The sequence below is a fragment of the Piliocolobus tephrosceles genome, chromosome 13, assembly GCF_002776525.5.
Source record: "Piliocolobus tephrosceles isolate RC106 chromosome 13, ASM277652v3, whole genome shotgun sequence".
In the NCBI taxonomy this organism is placed as follows: domain Eukaryota; kingdom Metazoa; phylum Chordata; class Mammalia; order Primates; family Cercopithecidae; genus Piliocolobus; species Piliocolobus tephrosceles.
This window is the reverse complement of record NC_045446.1, coordinates 79805035-79822068: the sequence shown is the minus strand read 5'-3', so window position 1 is coordinate 79822068 and position 17034 is coordinate 79805035. Positions and strand designations below refer to the sequence as shown.

At 38.0% G+C, this 17034-nt stretch overlaps 1 protein-coding gene across 2 annotated transcripts; it reads right to left on the bottom strand.

Moving 5' to 3' along the window:
• Positions 1 to 6544: 6544 nt before the first annotated feature.
• On the bottom strand, positions 6545 to 14930 carry LOC111540746 (tripartite motif-containing protein 51). 2 transcript variants are annotated; one of them, XM_023209209.3, is made up of 7 exons: positions 14844 to 14930; positions 12445 to 12859; positions 12068 to 12163; positions 10043 to 10273; positions 9332 to 9354; positions 8294 to 8391; positions 6545 to 7215 (listed from the first exon to the last, which is right to left on the bottom strand). In XM_023209209.3, exons 2-7 carry the CDS (start codon positions 12853 to 12855, stop codon positions 6716 to 6718), a joined length of 1359 nt encoding a protein of 452 aa, XP_023064977.1. In that variant the 5' UTR covers positions 12856 to 12859; positions 14844 to 14930; the 3' UTR covers positions 6545 to 6715. The 2 variants fall into 2 exon arrangements, with proteins under 2 accessions (XP_023064977.1, XP_023064978.1); XM_023209210.1 differs by lacking the exons at positions 10043 to 10273; positions 14844 to 14930 and having other exon boundaries at positions 12445 to 12855.
• Positions 14931 to 17034: the final 2104 nt, after the last annotated feature.

Sequence of the window (17034 nt, the reverse complement as noted above, 5' to 3'; positions counted from 1 at the left end):
GAATTTCAAGTTGACAGCTACGTGCTCAGGGATTTATATATAAATATAGTTAGAGGAAAAGCTAAAGTCTATTTTACACTTTTTAGTGTTTGTGTAAATTAAGCTTAAACTGGACAGAATAAATATTCCTCAGACAATGTCGATGCTACTGATTACAAGTGAGAAGGCTGGAGCTCGCCCCTTGGTGGAGAATTTCCTGGTGATTGGAGATTGGAGACTCTGGCAGCAGAAATGGCTTTGCGGTGGGTGTGAAGTCACTTCATTCCCTCTGAATGGCCTCTTGTGGACGTGAACACATGTATCGACACCAGTGAAATCCATCTCCACGTGCGTGGATGTGGCTGATGAGAATACAAATGATCCAGTCCTGGCTTTTCCCTCTAGAACCGGTTACTCCCAGTGTGACATTGGAGCATGTGAACTAAGAGTGATATTTTTTTCTAACTGCTTCTGTGAATAAAGTGTTCTACAGTCAGCCAGCACTAAACTCTCCAGAAGGAGGAGGGAACAGCGTGGAGACATTCATCTAGAATTACCTCAGTGCGCAGAGGCTGTCCCTTGACTGCACTTGGAAAAAGCAGTGTGAACCATCCTGTGCCTCTTTCTTCTCAAGCTCCTCCCGACAGGCTCCTGGCAACACTAGAGATCTCAAGACTATGGAGATCAGAATTTCAATAGCTTTGTCAGCTCAGCATTGACCACTCCTGAGACTTGAGGCTCCTCTTTGAGCAGGAGACAGGCAGTTCTCGATGTTGGTTGAAAAATAGGATTTATGAATGCGGGAGGCCCATGCTGGACCCCTCTGCCTGCTTCTCTCCCTGCTGTCAGCAGTAACCAGGTCCCTGGTGTGGAGGCGAGAATCCCCTGGGGTAGGGCCAGACCCCAGGCCTGAAAAAGATGCAACGCTTGCAGGCTGTCAGGAAGAATCGTGGGTAACAAGTGAATATGATGAAATGCATCCCAGAGAGGAAATGAAGGGACCCTCACTAAGAAGTGGGTCTGACTGACAGGTCTCTGGCAGCCCACTGGCAAGAGCACTACATCCCCTGCAGCCCCGCCATTCGCACTACATGATGCGGGGAGGCTGTCTGTTCATCCTTACTCTGGGGACCCAAGCCTGCTCTGAGGAGTGAGTCACAGCCCTGGTGTGTGCCTTGCATTACTCTTTCCGCAGGTGTCCCCGGAGACTCAAGCTTGCTCATTTCTGTCCTGACACAGCTCGCTGTCCCTGCAGTGGACAGAGTCCGCCTGTTCTGTGTCAGCTCCTAGACATCATTAGTCTTTCATGTGATAAAGTGTGAGCACTTTTCCCTTTTACAGTATTTGGGGAAATTCTAACATACTGCCCAGGGATTTGCGCAGGTCCCTCCAGCTCCCACAGTGGATAATTCTATGGATTCTGCACCAGGCAGTCAGCTGTCCCCCTTGGAAGCCCCGGGGTCCCTGTTTCTGTGGGCCTGGTCCTTTGTTTCTACGCTAGTCCCATTTGGCCAGCACCTACCAGGAACTGCCTGGAGGGACATGGTGTGGGGAAGGACAGGTGGAACCCTGACCACAACAGATCCTTCTAAAACAACAAAGTCACATTGATGATGACAACCGCAGTGGGGTGAATGCCATCGCAGCGAGCATGCTGGGAGCTGTCAAGGTCTTACTGCAAAAGTAGTTCTTCTCAAGGCACCCTTTGCATCTTCCCCTCCTTGCCTCTCAGAGCATTTGGAACTTGCTTATGCGTTGGAATGACTCTTAAATCAACTGCTCATTTCTGTGCCTCTGCACTCACAGGTTCCTTCATTAACATTTTAAATAAGTGGCTAAAAAATCTCCTCTGCAGGTTGTTTTCAAAAGCAGGAGAAGGAAAAATACACACTACCTGAATTGATTTGACTAATTTTTGAGTGACTCAGTTCAAAGTCAGTATTGCATGCACAATGTCCTCATGCTGAGCCAGCCTGAAATAAGACTTGGTAAAAGGCACAGCCCTCAGTAGCTGGGGGTGCCACTGTGACAGTGTACACTCTGGTGTGAGGGTATGCACAGGCGAGCATAAGTATGTGGGCTCATACACACAGATAAAGTGAAAAGACACCGGGCTTTGTGCTGGCAAAGGTTGTGATGCTGCTGTATCTTTCTGTGGGCCCTGGGCAGTGTCAGATGGAAAGTGCTTTGATGGCATGTTGTTCAGGGTATTTAATGGGGTCTCCCATGGCCCGAGGACCCACTGTGACCACTCCGCCCACTGTGGCGCAGATCACAGCTGGAGTCATCATAGCCCACATACGTCCTTATTGAAAGGCAGTGTTGACCCAGTGTGTACTTTAATATTTTATTCATCAAAAGATGAGAAAGAGGATACCATCAAGTTATGATTTTAATAAATGTCTTCAAAAGTCTGGAATATTTTTTCTCCTTTTACTTTTTGTTTTTTTCTTATGTTTTTGGAAATGTTTTGCCTGAAGTGGGCTTTAATTCTAATAGTCACTAAACTGGACTGGAAATGCACATTGCTGTTGCTTTTAGAACTTGATTCTAGATTTTAATGTATTACTGTCAATTTATATATATATATATACACATTATATATATAATATATATAAAGTATATATCATTATATATTATATATGTATAAATATATATATTCTGGTTCTGTAGCCCAGGCTGGAATGCAGTGATGCAATCGCAGCTCAAATCAGCCTTAAACTGCTAGGTTCAAGTGATCCTTTTGCCTCATTTTCTCAAAAAGCTGAAATTACAGACGTGAGCCACTGCACCCAGCCTATTAATTTATGTTTTTAATAAAAGCATAAGAATTATCTCTATGATAAATTAAGGAATAGAATATCTTTAAGGAAACACAAAATCTCCAGTAGTTATAGACTCCTATGAAAACCACCGTTACCACTAGCAATTTTGTGTATGTTTTTCATATGTGGCAGTCATTGAAGAATAAAAATTAAAATTTATATTGGTGAAAAGTGAAATAAGTAATATTTGTTGTTTAGTGAAAACTTTGTTTAGCAACTTAAGCTGCCGAAAGTGTGAATTGAATAATAAGGATATGTCATGAGGGCTTCACAGAGGGACAAATAGAGGTAAACTAGGAGAGTGATAGTGACACATGGAGGATGAGAGTATCATGTATGTGCTTTACAAACAGCATAATGTGTGATTGGCTGTAGCACAAATTAGAGCTAAGTAGAGAAGATAAGGAGAGTACATATTCAAGGATATAACATTTGATAATTTTTTTAAAGTAAACAAATGAATTGTATTCAGGACGTCAAACAATCCTCATTTTGGATGTGTAAGACATAAATTTATTTTGTTTTGAATGTGCAAAACAACATATTTTTGCCTGATTTTTAGTATTTCTCTTCTTTGCTGGCTGATTCATTATGATGTGTTTAAGCTGGAAACCACTACCAAACATGAAGAATCTCTTAAAATCAGCCAAAGTAAACTGTTTCATTGTGAGGGAACACTTCATAGAATGATAACAGACTGCTCCACCATTGTAAATGTAAGAATAAGACAGTGGACTAATATTTGCAAAGTGTCAAAAAATGTGACTGCCAATACAGAGATGAATGTGGATTGGAAATACCTTTTATATAAGAGGATAAAAGGATGATCTTGTCACATAAGTATAATTTAAAAAAGGGGGGGCTTTATGCCCTACTAAGGGCTTCTAGAACAGTACCCATGAGATCTACTTGAAAGACAATTCCAACACCTCTGCCACATTTGAATCCGGTTTTATTAATTGCTTTGTCTCTTAACAGTGTTTCCTTTATGTATGTTTTCTGTTTCTATATATGTCTGGTAAGTTTTACTCAAAAAGTGAACTATGTAGAGTAGACTAATATAGAAAGCAAACCCCACATGTGTTCCCTTTTACTAGGCTGTGTATGTGTGTTTTGAGGGAGAAGGTGGAATCAATCTAATCAGGAGTTGATTTGGTTTTGGGACTTGTTCCTCTTAGAGTTAACTCCAGTGCACCATAGGTTTCCTGCTCATCTAGCAATACTTTGTGTTCCGGATTGGACTAGTTTAGCAGCTTTTCTCAGTATCTGCTGTATCCTCACCTTTAAGTTTCCCTCCAAATTCTGCTCAGTCCCCCAGAGGACACTGCTTTGACCTGTTACTCAACAATTGTTGCCTAGTTGGGGTTGGCGAAGAGATAGAGGAGCATTCTCTGTCATTCTGATGAAGCTCAGTTACAGGTTGACACTGTTTCTGGGTCTTCATGGTTGGAACCCGCTTAATGATCCTGTCCTGTCCAATCTTCAGGTGTAGGTCTAAATCATCCACATATGGTTTTCCTCTTTTTTCCTTTTCCCCTTTCCAAAGTTCAATTAGTTCTACCAATGTCCAAAGGGCAATGGCATTCCTTATCTTTCCCTTTGTAGTTTTAGCTTTTGTCACACGGGAGAGATGGGGAGGTAAATACAGGTCTTAAAATGTGATCTTCTCTGAATCTCTTCACAGACTGTAAAACAAATGTATGTGGCACATATACACCATGGAATACTATGCAGCCATAAAAGACGATGAGTTCATGTCCTTTGCAGGGACAAGGATGAAGCTGGAAACCACTGTTCTCAGGAAGCTAACACAAGAATAGGAAACCAAATACTGCATGTTCTCACTCATAAGTGGGAGTTGAACACTGAGAACACATGTACACAGCGAGGGGAACATCACACACCAGGGCCTGTTAGGGGATAAGGGGCCAGGGGAGGGATATCACTGGGATAAATACCTAATGTAGTTGATGGGTTGATGGGTGCAGCAAACCACCATGGCACCTGTATACCTATGTAACAAACCTGAACGTTCTGCACATGTCCCTAGAACTTAAAGTACAATAATAAAAAAAGGTTTATGTCTTAATGTTGATGTTAACTTACCATAAATTAAATTATGTGTGTGTGTGTATATGTGTGTGTGTGTGTGTGTGTGTGTGTGTATATATATATATATATATATGCATTTGAAAAATTAGGCATAACATCAAATTCATTTATTTCAAGCTTCTTATTTTACACTTTAAAATATTTAAAATACATATTATATATAATTTTATTCTGCATGAAAAATACTTACAGTTTCTCTCTTTGATTGAAATGATTCCTGAATCTTATCCTGGTTAATTTTTAAGTTTCCTAACGATTACCTTCCAAAATATTATTCAATATTTTAACTTCTAGTATCAATTAATGGAGTTCACAATTCATCCAAATATATTTATCTATAATATAACATTTGTGTGTTTCAATTCTTCTTAAACTTCTCTTTGAGATTCATTAATTTGTTGCATTTTCATCTTATCTGTGTTTTACAGAATTCTTTTTTATGAAGAGATCACTATTTAGCAATTCTACTGTTGATTAGTATTTATTTTGTCTCCAATTTGGAGCTACTATAAAAATTGACGCAATGATCAACACTGTATTTATCTTGAAATACATATAGGCAACCTGTGGAATCTATTTTAGAGTTAAAATATCTAGCCCATAAGGAATGCTCATAGTCAGTTGGCCAAAAAGTATTTCAGTTTATATCCCTCCAGCCATGAATAACTTTCACTGATTCTTCGTCATTCACAACACACAATATTGTGTGTCTTTAAATTTTGCTAATTTTTATGGAGGTCTATAGTTCAACTTATGGATTAATTTTTATTATTCTGAGGACTAATACAAGTAATCCCTTTTTCATGTTTGTCCAGTTATTTATGCCTCCAATTTTATGAAGTGCCTGTTCAAATATTTCCCCAATTTTATATTGGGTTCATTTTCTTTTATTGATTACATTCATTAATCACATGTATTGTATTTTATTGCATATATGTTGGGTTAATTATTTTTCTCCACAATTCGTTTGTGTTTTAATACTTGGATGATATAGTTTGAAACACAGAAGTCATCACTTTTGATATAAACTAACTAAATTTTCCTTCTTAATTGTTACATTTTTGTCTTGGTTAGGAAATCTTTCTCTGTGAGAATATTTTACTGTGTTCCCTTCACCTTCAGAACGTGAATCCATGTGTAAATGAATTGTGTATGGTTTGAGGTAGGAATCAGTATTCAGTTATGTCCATTTGAATATTTAATTGATCCAGTATTGTCCTGATCACCTTGTAAATTTCACTGTAGGAAAACACTCTAATAATGCATGAGCATTTGTATATAAGATGAGATTTAGAAAGATAAACACAGCATAAGAGGTCAAATCAGATGACCTCAAAGTATAGATTCATCAATAAAACACAAGGATAAGTATAAAACAGTTAGATGAAGAGACAGAAAATATTGCCAGGTTACCATTGAGTCTTTTGCCTCCAAGTTTTTCATGAAGCCCAAGATCCCTACTTTGTTCCCTTGATTTTAACTTCGTTTAGACAACTCTGCCATCTATTATTTCACTTTGTGACATTCAGAAATAATGAAAAAACCAGAGAATATATTCCATTCCATACATCATGGGTAATGATTTTCCAAAAACGATTAGACAAAGAACCAATACACATGGTTTTAATGTTTTCACCACATTTAATAGAAGCACTATCAATGACATTTGATGACATTAGAACACAACTAAAGACATTAAATATAACTTATTTGTCCTGTTTGATGAGGTGCGAAAAAGAGGGCTTTCTGTGATAAATGGGTTCCCACAGCATATAGACACACTTCTGACTTATCTCTGGTCAGAAGTGACTACAGCAAAAGATAGGCCTGAGAGGAGGTGAGAAGGAGCAATTAGGGATGGTGTGTATCAGGGCATTTTGATCAACATCAACAAAGGTCATGGTTCTACCTTCACAATCCAGGAATAATCCTACTCGACTGGTAGGCCTTGGAACATATTGCACCACAAGTGGGGAGGTGGTAAAGAGACTGCAGTGAGCATCCTCCTTAACACATCCAAGAAGAAAGATTCCCTCTGCTCCATCTATCTTATCATTCTGTCTCTTCTCTTTCCAATAATTGTTACAGACACCAAAAGCCCAATTCCAAGAGTCCCTCACATCAACTTCCCAATAATATTTGCCGGATGTGAAAGTCTGAGCCCCCCATACAAGAAAACATTCAGATTTTGCAGTGAAATGGGGATCATCTTGAGGGTCACATCCAACATTCATGCTTCTCAAATCTCCAGACAGCAAGATATGACTATTGCCTCTTTCAGGCTGCAGAGGAAAATCAACTGCAAAAATAACAAAAAAAAGTATAGATACATGTAAATAATAGAAATCAGAATTCTTGAGGGAAAATTTGTTCTACCAAGAAATTTGAAGTTACAAGGACAGGAGAATTTTGATTACAACATTTAATCAAGTATAAGGATGATTAATATTCTCTATAAGAAAAACAATATCCTAAAAACAGACATTGAAAATGTATTGAAAACTCAAAAACTGAGAGTTGAATATAAAACCAGCCTGTTTTAATCCAATTTCTAATGTAAAAGTGAAATGTTATATGCCCCAAATGCCCTTTAGCTATCAAGGTCATTATTAAAATATTTCTTGTTCTTAAATACTAGTGATATACTTTTGACAAGAATGAGAAGATTTTAGCTTACTCAAGCACTGCTCTAGATAACTGGATAAAAGTCCATATGTTCAAATTATAAGTGGTAACTTAAGGCAGATTTTTGCAAAATATTTCACCAGTCACTCTGTGGACTTCCCTGCTAGCTCTAGATTGAAACTGAATTTTAGATTTTACACGTAGGTCTTCATGGTGTAACTGAACTGAAATTATCATTTCTATTTTTACTTCCTGTTTACAAAATAATTTCTTCTTTCTTTGTACATATTAAGTCGAATTTTTACATTATATCAATAATACACATTTATTGTAAGAAAATACAAATACTCCAACAAACTGCTGTGAACTCTATTCCCCAAAAAACTGTTTTTTAACAATTCAAGTGAAATACAGTAAAGAAATGTAAAATTTTTATGTAACTTTGGATGATTAAGCTTCCTTCTGAGCATTGTTCCATTTATTCAGTTTTTTACTTCTTATGTCATTCCATTTACCCAAAATCTAGCTCTATCCATGTGAGCCCAGAACATACTTGTTTTTCACTATGTTTTACTCTTCCTGTTATAAATTGGACTATAAATAGAAACACAGATATAATAGGTGTTGCATAGTCATATTGTTCACTTCCTTCTGAAATGAAATAAAGATTTGATGAAGGATAAAATATTATCCCCATGATTCTAACAAGAAGTAATACACGGTGGGAATTCTGCCAATGGGCTGACACTCACCTCTGAATCCACTGAGCCTGTCCAGCAGTCCAGTGATGGGCCCTGCACTGAGCTCTGGATTCAAAGGCTCAGGCACTTGCAGCAGCAGGGACTCATACCTGCAAGGAGAAAGATGCAGTTACCACATCTACAGCCAAAAAGTACATAAAAATCACTGCTTTTATTTAAAAGACATTTCATGAGAATCCCTTTAACCCACAATTTGCTAATTCCAAAATTATCATTTTTTGTTTCAGATTCATTCTTAGTCACAGTTCCTGATTTTCAAGCATGTTAGAAAAGTCGGTCTGAGCGAGAATTCATTTTGATCTTTCTTCTTATTTCTCCAAATTAGTAAGGATCATTAATCTTAAGACCAAGAGAATATTCAAACACAAAATTCTGGGTTCCAGACTTCACCAGAATTTCCTGATATCACCATCTGGAAAGGTGTGGTTATTTTTAAGACTGCTGCATCTATTGCTTCCTTCTCAAGGCCAGGGTATTGAAATATACTCTAGGCAGGGAGATCTGCCTTTTATATCTGAGGTTCTCTGGAGGCCTACATAGTTCAAACATTCCAAATAGTTTGTTTCATCTATTTTTCAGAATTATATATTTAAATATAAACTAGAAATCATCAACACTTTTCACTGCAAAAATACTTGCCCTTTTTCTCTCTGGCTTCCCCTGGTTGACTTTGTAGCCATGTAGTAAATGTCACATTTTCTCTTTCAAATATGCAGGTTTTTGAGCAATAAAAAGGAAATTAGCAGTAGAGATGCTCACTTTTTTATTCTTCTTTCATTTTTTTTTTGTTTTCTCTTTTTTATTTTTTTTGTTTGTTTTTTAGTTTTGCAGAACTTTCATTGAACTGCCTAATAAAATCACTGAGTATAGCAACAAAATAGAAGACTACATAGGGTGGGGGATGGAGAAAGTACAACCAGCACAAGGTAATATCAATATCTGAATCAATTATGCCTTCAGTGTCAAAGTTCCTGCTTGATATTTGTGGAAACTGAAAGAGCATCTGCTAAAATCTTGGTATGCACTCACCTGTGTGATATGTCTCCAAAAGCCTGTAAGAAAAAAAGAAAAAGAAAGGCTTAGTGCTTTCCACATGATGCAGTTTCCACTAAGTTCACTGTGAGATTTGGAGGCAGTTTCAGAGATATTATTTTCCTACAATTTTCCCTCCTGGAAAGCATTTTTTGTTTCTTTTCTCATGAAAATGTCAGTCTATCATATGTCATGAATTAATGTCCTGATAAAGTCTCAGTCTTGAACACATTCTTTTTACAAATGAAGGATGAGGAGGCCCACAGAGTCTATGCTCTGATGTAACCATAAAGAAGCTACTCAGTCATCTTCCCTAAGCCCTGTTACCAAAATGAGTGGCTCCCAAAATAATGGGATCCTAGATTCCCCAACTTCTCCATCATGCCATGTCTCCAAATTAATCACTTCTCATTGTATCCACTTTTAAAAACCTAAATATATCATTGACTTTTGATGGGAAATATTTCTTGGGACTGTTACCTTGGTCATTCTACAAAGTTTTGTTGCTGGTGGATAAAGTAGGAGGGACCTTTGGTTGGTAGAATCCATAGGAGAGGCTATAACCTCCCAACGGAGTAGCATTAATTATAGAAACGTGTTTTTAGAAACAAATCATGGAAGTAAAGTGGGGGAGGGATTTCAGGAGAGAGGGAAAACACCCATGCATGTGAAGGTTCTACAACCTGATACCCCATGGTCAGTCTGTACCTGGAGTAGCTCCACATCTGCTTTATGGCACATTTGCTTCAGATCCTCATACATTCCTCTTAAAAGCTCCCTCGAATGTTCCATTCTGGTTTTGCTTTCATTGAGTTGCTGAAAAATGTCCTCGCCCTCCTTTTGCAGCCCCTCCAAGTGATGTTGCTCTTCTTCATGGAGAAATGCAGGCATCTTCTGATATTCAGCTCTGATTGCTTCTATCCTTAAACTCACATAATCCTGCAATAACAATAGTCAAAAGAGAAATGTTGTATCCATCTTCTCTTGAATTTCACTGATTCCTCTTAGCGTTCTGAACATCCAATATTTTAACCCTCAGTCTTGTCAATTCTCAGATTCCACAACATTTTATTCCTCTCCTTCTTTCTGCATTAATATCAGCATAGGTGTTTCTGCCCGGTTACATTTATTTGATTAATGATAAAATGTTTTCTAAGATAGTTGTATAAAAATGGATTTGTCTCTTCCAACACACATTTATAGAAAGAAAACACAGTTCTTGCTTAAGAATTAAACTATCGAGCAATATTGGCTAGATAGGAAACCATTATTTCTATTTTGGAGAATTGAGGCAATTTATATAAACCCATTATATGAGAAATTATGAAATGACCACAGACTAGCATTGTCAACTCAATGCATTTCACCCAGCATCACATAGTCTAATAAGGTTTCATTTATTCTCTTCCAAACTCACCCTAATCTGCAACATGGATTTCTTTGTGGTTCCTCAACCCCCCAAATAAATGCAAATGAAATATTACTGCACATGCTGTTTCCTATATCTAGAATTATTTTCATATATATATGTATTTCTCATATATGTACTCTATTTCTCATATATAGGTATATATGGATATATGAGGAATATCTATGTGTTTCTGTGTGTGTATATATATTCCTCACATTTATCCACGTATAAATATATATACCCACACCCAGATACACGTATATATTCCTATATTTATGAGGAAGGGGAAGGCAAACAGGAGGATATATGTATTTCCTCTTGATTGATATTTTGTTTCATTGTGAAATTTTCCATGAGCCATTTTGCTGACCACATTAATTAAAACCCAAACCCTCATCCCCAGTCCCTAACCTCTGTGCTCCTTTTCTACTTTCCTCCTTGATTATTCTCCAAAGACACTACTACACTCTAACACATCATGTACTTCACATATCTGCATGGTGACCATTTGCTTCTGTAATTTCAATTGCAAGATTTGTGTGTTTTCTTTCTTCTTTACTACTTAATTTTCTAAGTTGATATTTGACATACACTAGGTATTCATAAAATATTTTTCAATGAATTTATATTAGAATGAATTAATGAATTAATATTAGATATCATACCCTCAAGATAAATGTCCACAAAGAGAAAATCATTTCTAGAATTCTTCTCAAGTCCTTAAAGTTCTCCTTATATTAAATACTAGTTCCCATATTTCTCGCATATTTGTGTCTTCAGGACACGAGTGTACATTTCTCACCCCTTTTTGCATTACGTGTTATGACTTATTCAATATTAATTAGTTCTGATACTTAATTTCATGCTTCCTCTAAATTTGCAGTCTTGTTCCTTCTGCCTGATATTTAACTCACATTTCAAATATATTTGCCCACCAGGATTCAAATTGATGCTGACTCAGCCTTAGAAGGTTCACTTGAAATTTCCACGGCTGCCAAATAACGCTTGTGCCCAGAAGTTATCCAGGCAACCAGTTGAGAATGCCGTGAAATGGCCCAGTTTCCTGCATTTGTTGCTGTATTGCTATAGGTTTGTATGGAGACAGATGAGCATGCTTGGGTAACATCTGTCGTCTGGTTAGAAATCCTACCAAAGAGTCACACTATCTTATATAAAAAATTAGGGTATTTTTTTTCTCAAGTGTTTTTTCCTTTTTTATTGAATTCCAGAAATATTATGGATTGAGATCAAGTTTCTATTTTAAGAGTCACCCATTTGTTCAACATAAGTTACCGAAGAAGGTAGAGTAACATGGTACTAACCTTCCAGCATCTGGTTCTGGTGGTTTCCATGTTCAGGTTTCTGTGATTTTCACAAGCTTTTTCCCATAAAGACTGCATTTTCTTCAGGAGCTTCTCCTGCAAAAGAGCCATGAATTGAAGCACAAGTGAAGACACTAAGGTATCATTCGCTCTCTGATATACGAAGGACCCCAAATGAGAGACAAATTGGCCCATAGAAAATAGTTTGCTTTGTTTCTCCAAATGTTTGTCAAATCTGAGAAGTGTGAAGCCAAGGAAGCTCATAACAGACATGCTTAAAGGGACACAGAGACGGCATCATCCAATCTCCGTGGAAATAGACTTACAAGAATTTCATGTGTCCTTTATAGAAATAGATCTTCAGAGGCATCACTTACCCGGTGTTCCTCAGCAGCCCACTCAATGGGACAGTGTTTGTGGTCTCGGTGCTCCTGAGAGTTGGAGCACAGCAAACAGAGCAGGCTCTTGTCCACTTCACAGAACATCTTCTTTATCTCTCTGTGAGTCCCACATATCTGCTCCTCAGAGCTAAGGAATTGCCTGAGACTGGCTTTCCTGGCAATGGAAGCCATCTTATTCAAGCGAATGTTAGTTCTGAGGTTTCTCTGCCATGTTGTCTTCTTGCATTTAGAGCACTGAGCAAGAACCGTGATGTCTTGCCAATTGAGGTAGAAACAGGGCCTGCAAAAGCTGTGCCCACAGTCTACAGTGATTGGGTCTATGAAGTAGTTCATGCAGATGGGGCAGGTGAGTTCCCTCTGGAAGACTTGCAAGATTCCAGAATTCATGTTTCTGAGGAAGAAAGAGCAGCATGTCATTTTGGGGTCTGGGTTGGTGAAAATCTGTCAACATGTGGTGATATGTGATAGCTATATTTTCTTCTCAACTGTGCTCATTAAAGGGGAACAAACTATTTCCTCTGCAACAAAAATGAAAAATTCATACACAAGGAGAGTCTTAAGGCTTTACAGCAGACACCACTGACTAGATGACTTACAACCTCTTCTATTCCTAGTTCCTGCCCATAACATGCAAATCTCTTCAATAACCTGTTCCCTGCGATTGATATGAAACTTGGGTTTTAGTCTTAAGTGGTCTAGAATAAATCATGTTTGTCCCTATTCCTCTTTCAAGTAGCTACTGAATGACTATGGGAGAGGAGTAGAAAACCTACACTAGGTAAGAAAACACGAGAAGATGGTCAGAGGGCTCTATGGCATATTTTCAGAAGGAGGGACCCAGAAACCCGGCTCTTTGAAACAAAAGCAACCCCAAAACCAGCCAACCGACCAGATAAACAGAAAGACAACAACTAAACCGGTCTATGTTCACTAGGAGAGAAAATAAATAATGAAAGATATTGGGTTATTTTTCTTGTGGCTTAAATTAACTTCCTCCTTGGGCTACTCAAACTATGAAGTCAAATATTGTCAGTTTTTTCTAAACTGAAATATGTACAATTATGTTACTATGGCATTATTGTTAATTTTAGGTGTTGACTTGACTGGATTAAGTAATATATGGAGAATTGGTGAAGTATTATTTCTGGGTGAGTCTGTGAAGGTGTTTCCAGAGTGACATGTGAGTTGGTGATCTGAGTGGGGAACAGCAGCCCTCAATGTGGGTGGACACCATCCAATCAGCTGGTAGCTCAGACCGAAAAAAAGGGCAGAGAGAAGGCCATTTGCTTTCACACACACAATTTATATATATTTATAGTTATAGTTATGCATACATCCTATGGTCCTGTCTCTCTGGAGATCCCTGACCCATGCAAACTGCAATCTTTGCTTTGGCAGTTTGAAGGCATTTACCTTACTGTCTTTTACCAAGCAGTGTTGAATTTAAGTGCCAAAAGTGAAAATTTTAGAATTGCAAATATTTAGGCCTGGCAGTTGGCTCACGCCTGTGATGCCAGCACTTTGGGAGGCTGAGGCGGGTGGATCATCTGAGGTCAAGAGTTCGAGACCAGCCTGACTAACATGCTGAAACCCCGTCTCTACTAAAAATATAAAATTTAGCCAGGTATAGTGGTGGGTGCCTGTAATCCCCACTACTCAGGAGGCTGAGACAGTAGAATCGCTTGAATCCAGGTGGTGGAGTTTGCAGTGAGCCAAGAGCCAAGATCATGCCATTGCACTCCTGCCTGGGCAACAGAGTAAGATTCCATCTCCAAAAAAAAAAAAGAAGAAATGCAAATATTTTTCAGAGGTCATCTGAGCCATTTCCAGGAATTTTTCATAGTTTCATCTGACATAAGCCTCAATTAAAATGACAACTAGTATCACATATCAAATTATGCCTTACACATTTATCTGCTCAACAACTGTATTTTGATTTCTAAGCTAGGGTATTTTGGAGCGCCTTCTTGTTTCCTTTAGTATCACCAGTTTTCATCTCATCATTGCTTTAGTAATTTAAAATCATGTCTAAAAGTTTAAGGTTATGAAAGCACAACATTTACAATATTCAATAATTCTTTTTACTTAATTCAATGTACCAATATTAGTACATGCAGTACACACACATATACGTTTTAATGTGAATTCTGTGTATTCATGATGCGTACAAATCTACTGCAGCAAACACTAGACATTTAAAATTTTTCAAAAATGTACTGAACACTTCTGGCATATACCAAATAACAACAATTAACACCTCATGTCATAAAATGAGTAGTAATATTATGAGTTACAAATAATATCATTAAGTAGGTTTAAGACAGGTAGATATTTTTATCATTGTAATTTACTATTTGGTAATAAGTTGCACTCACCCCAGGGCTCTAAGAATGTTTCCTGCAGAGATTTTTCCAAAAAAAGTTCTTTTAAGTACTCCCCAAGATCAGGAGCTTATTCCCTGCAGAGCTGACTTTCCGAGGCCACCTGAATGCAGGTAACTCTAAGTGCTGTCCTCCTCTGGAGCAAAATGAGCTTCTCTCTTCTGCATCCTTTTATATGAATCTTTGAAGACCACACCCACCTCTTTAGTGGTATTTAGTGTATTAAGAAAGGTGGAGACAGAGTTGATTAGGTTTATGCAATATTTAGTACACACCTTTTCATCACTGATTAAATTAGCATCACACTATCATTGTAAAAACCACTGCTTGAATGAGGCATACCTATCATCAATCTTATCAGGGTAAACATAGGCTAGAAATTAACTAAGATTGATTAATACTGTTTCTTGCGTTTCTTCTATGGCACAGGCTTTCCTCTAAGCGCACATTAATTCATTTGTTTATGTATTCTAGAGAAAGGTTCTCCTTCTGGTGTGCAGTGGTACAATCTTAGCTCACTGCTGCCTTGAATTCCAGGGCTCAAGTAATCCTCCCACTTTAGCTTTCAAAGTAGTAAGGACTAGAGTTTTATGCCATTGCACATAGCTATTTTTTTGTTTATTTATTTTTCTTAAAGACGGGATATGGCTATGTTGCCCAGTCTAGTCTCTAATTCCTGCCTTCAAGTTATCCTCTGACTTCAGCCTCCCAAAACGATGAGAATACAGGGTGAGCCACATCACCCAGTCGTAAAGCCTCCTTTATCTACGTGGTATTCTCAGAGTAGGCCAAAAGGAACTAAAATTTCCCTTTTTGTTTTTTAGCACTCTAAGAGTATTCACTAATTAATCAAATAACCCCAAATAATAATTTAGCATCTTGTCAAATTTTCAAAAGTTTTGCCAATCTCGTGGGTAAAACGCGAGTTATTCTTTTAACTGCTTTCCTCCACATAGTGCATAATATCCTAGAATGGCTAGAAAAGTACCATGAGTATTGATTTTGGGATTATAAATATCTATTAGGATGTAGGCAAATTCACGAATACAGAATCCAGATGATGGGGAAAGACTATGTATGCTTTTTTCTATTCCAAAGTTTGTTTTGTGATTTGAAACTCCAAAAGAAGGAAAAGATTCCAGAAGGGGACACCCAAATATCTTCTCACAGAGTAATTATTTGCCAGTGCCTCACAGGATTTATGGACAAGACTGACAGAACTGTGAAAACATATCTATCAGCCTTACATCAGTCAAGGTTCAAAGACAAAAGCAGAACTATTAAGATATATGCACACTTAGGGAGATTCATATATGGATTTAGTACATGGAATTAGTTTACTCAATTGAGGGGCTGATGAAGGAAGTATAAGGTCTCTGGTACAGTCAATCGGGAAAAAACAATTTGCTGTTTGGATCCCAATGGTCGTGGAATAAAGCTGGCATTCGGGAGCAACTGGAACAATAGAGATCCTTCACACTTCAGTCTTGTCCAAGGAATGTCTAAGTCTTCCTTCAGAGGACTTTCACTGGTAAAGTCAGACTTACTGGGGTAAACTTAACTTCCTAGTCCCAGAATTAGAACTTTTACTTACATCTGAAAACTGCTTTCCCAGCAGGGCCTAGGTTAGCATTTCATTGAATAAGAAGGAGGTGTGTATATGCTACAAAATGTTTGCTGCTGTCATTTCCCTCCTTGTAGATAAAGCTAGCCAACTTGACACATTGAGCAAATCATTAAGAGGTTATATGCCATAAATTTAAGAAAGAGAAAATAGGATTCCTCGCTTCTAAGTTTACTGTGCAAGACCACCAACAGACTGAAACCCCTGAGTTACACATTCTGTGACTCAATAAATTGAGGTAATCCAAGTGTCCACACAGAGGTGAGATCAGCCCCGGGTGCATGGAGGGTACTGGAGGCTCAGCCCTGCACTCAAGAGTGGGAAGCCTTTGAGACCTTAGTTCATGGACTGGACCCTGCAGACATTCTCTGGTGAGATTCAGGGGCTCCTTGGTGGGGCTCTGGTATTCCATCACAAGGTCTGATGACTATGTGTACAGGAAAGAGTTGGGGCAAGGAGAGAAAGGAAAAAGAGTAGCTTCCAATTTAATTTCAACAACTTTTTGCACCACATAATTTACTCATCACAACAGTCAACTTTAGGCAGATGAAGTCTAGAGCC

Excerpts from the sequence above, each read along its gene's own strand:
- LOC111540746 (XM_023209209.3), bottom strand. The coding sequence starts at position 12,855 with ATGAATTCTGGAATCTTGCAAGTCTTCCAGAGGGAACTCACCTGCCCC. Across the intron at positions 12,164-12,444 it reads GGGCTGCTGAGGAACACCGG|GAGAAGCTCCTGAAGAAAAT; the intron begins GTAAGTGATGCC and ends GCTCTTTTGCAG. Across the intron at positions 7,216-8,293 it reads CAGGCTCAGTGGATTCAGAG|TTGATTTTCCTCTGCAGCCT; the intron begins GTGAGTGTCAGC and ends TTATTTTTGCAG.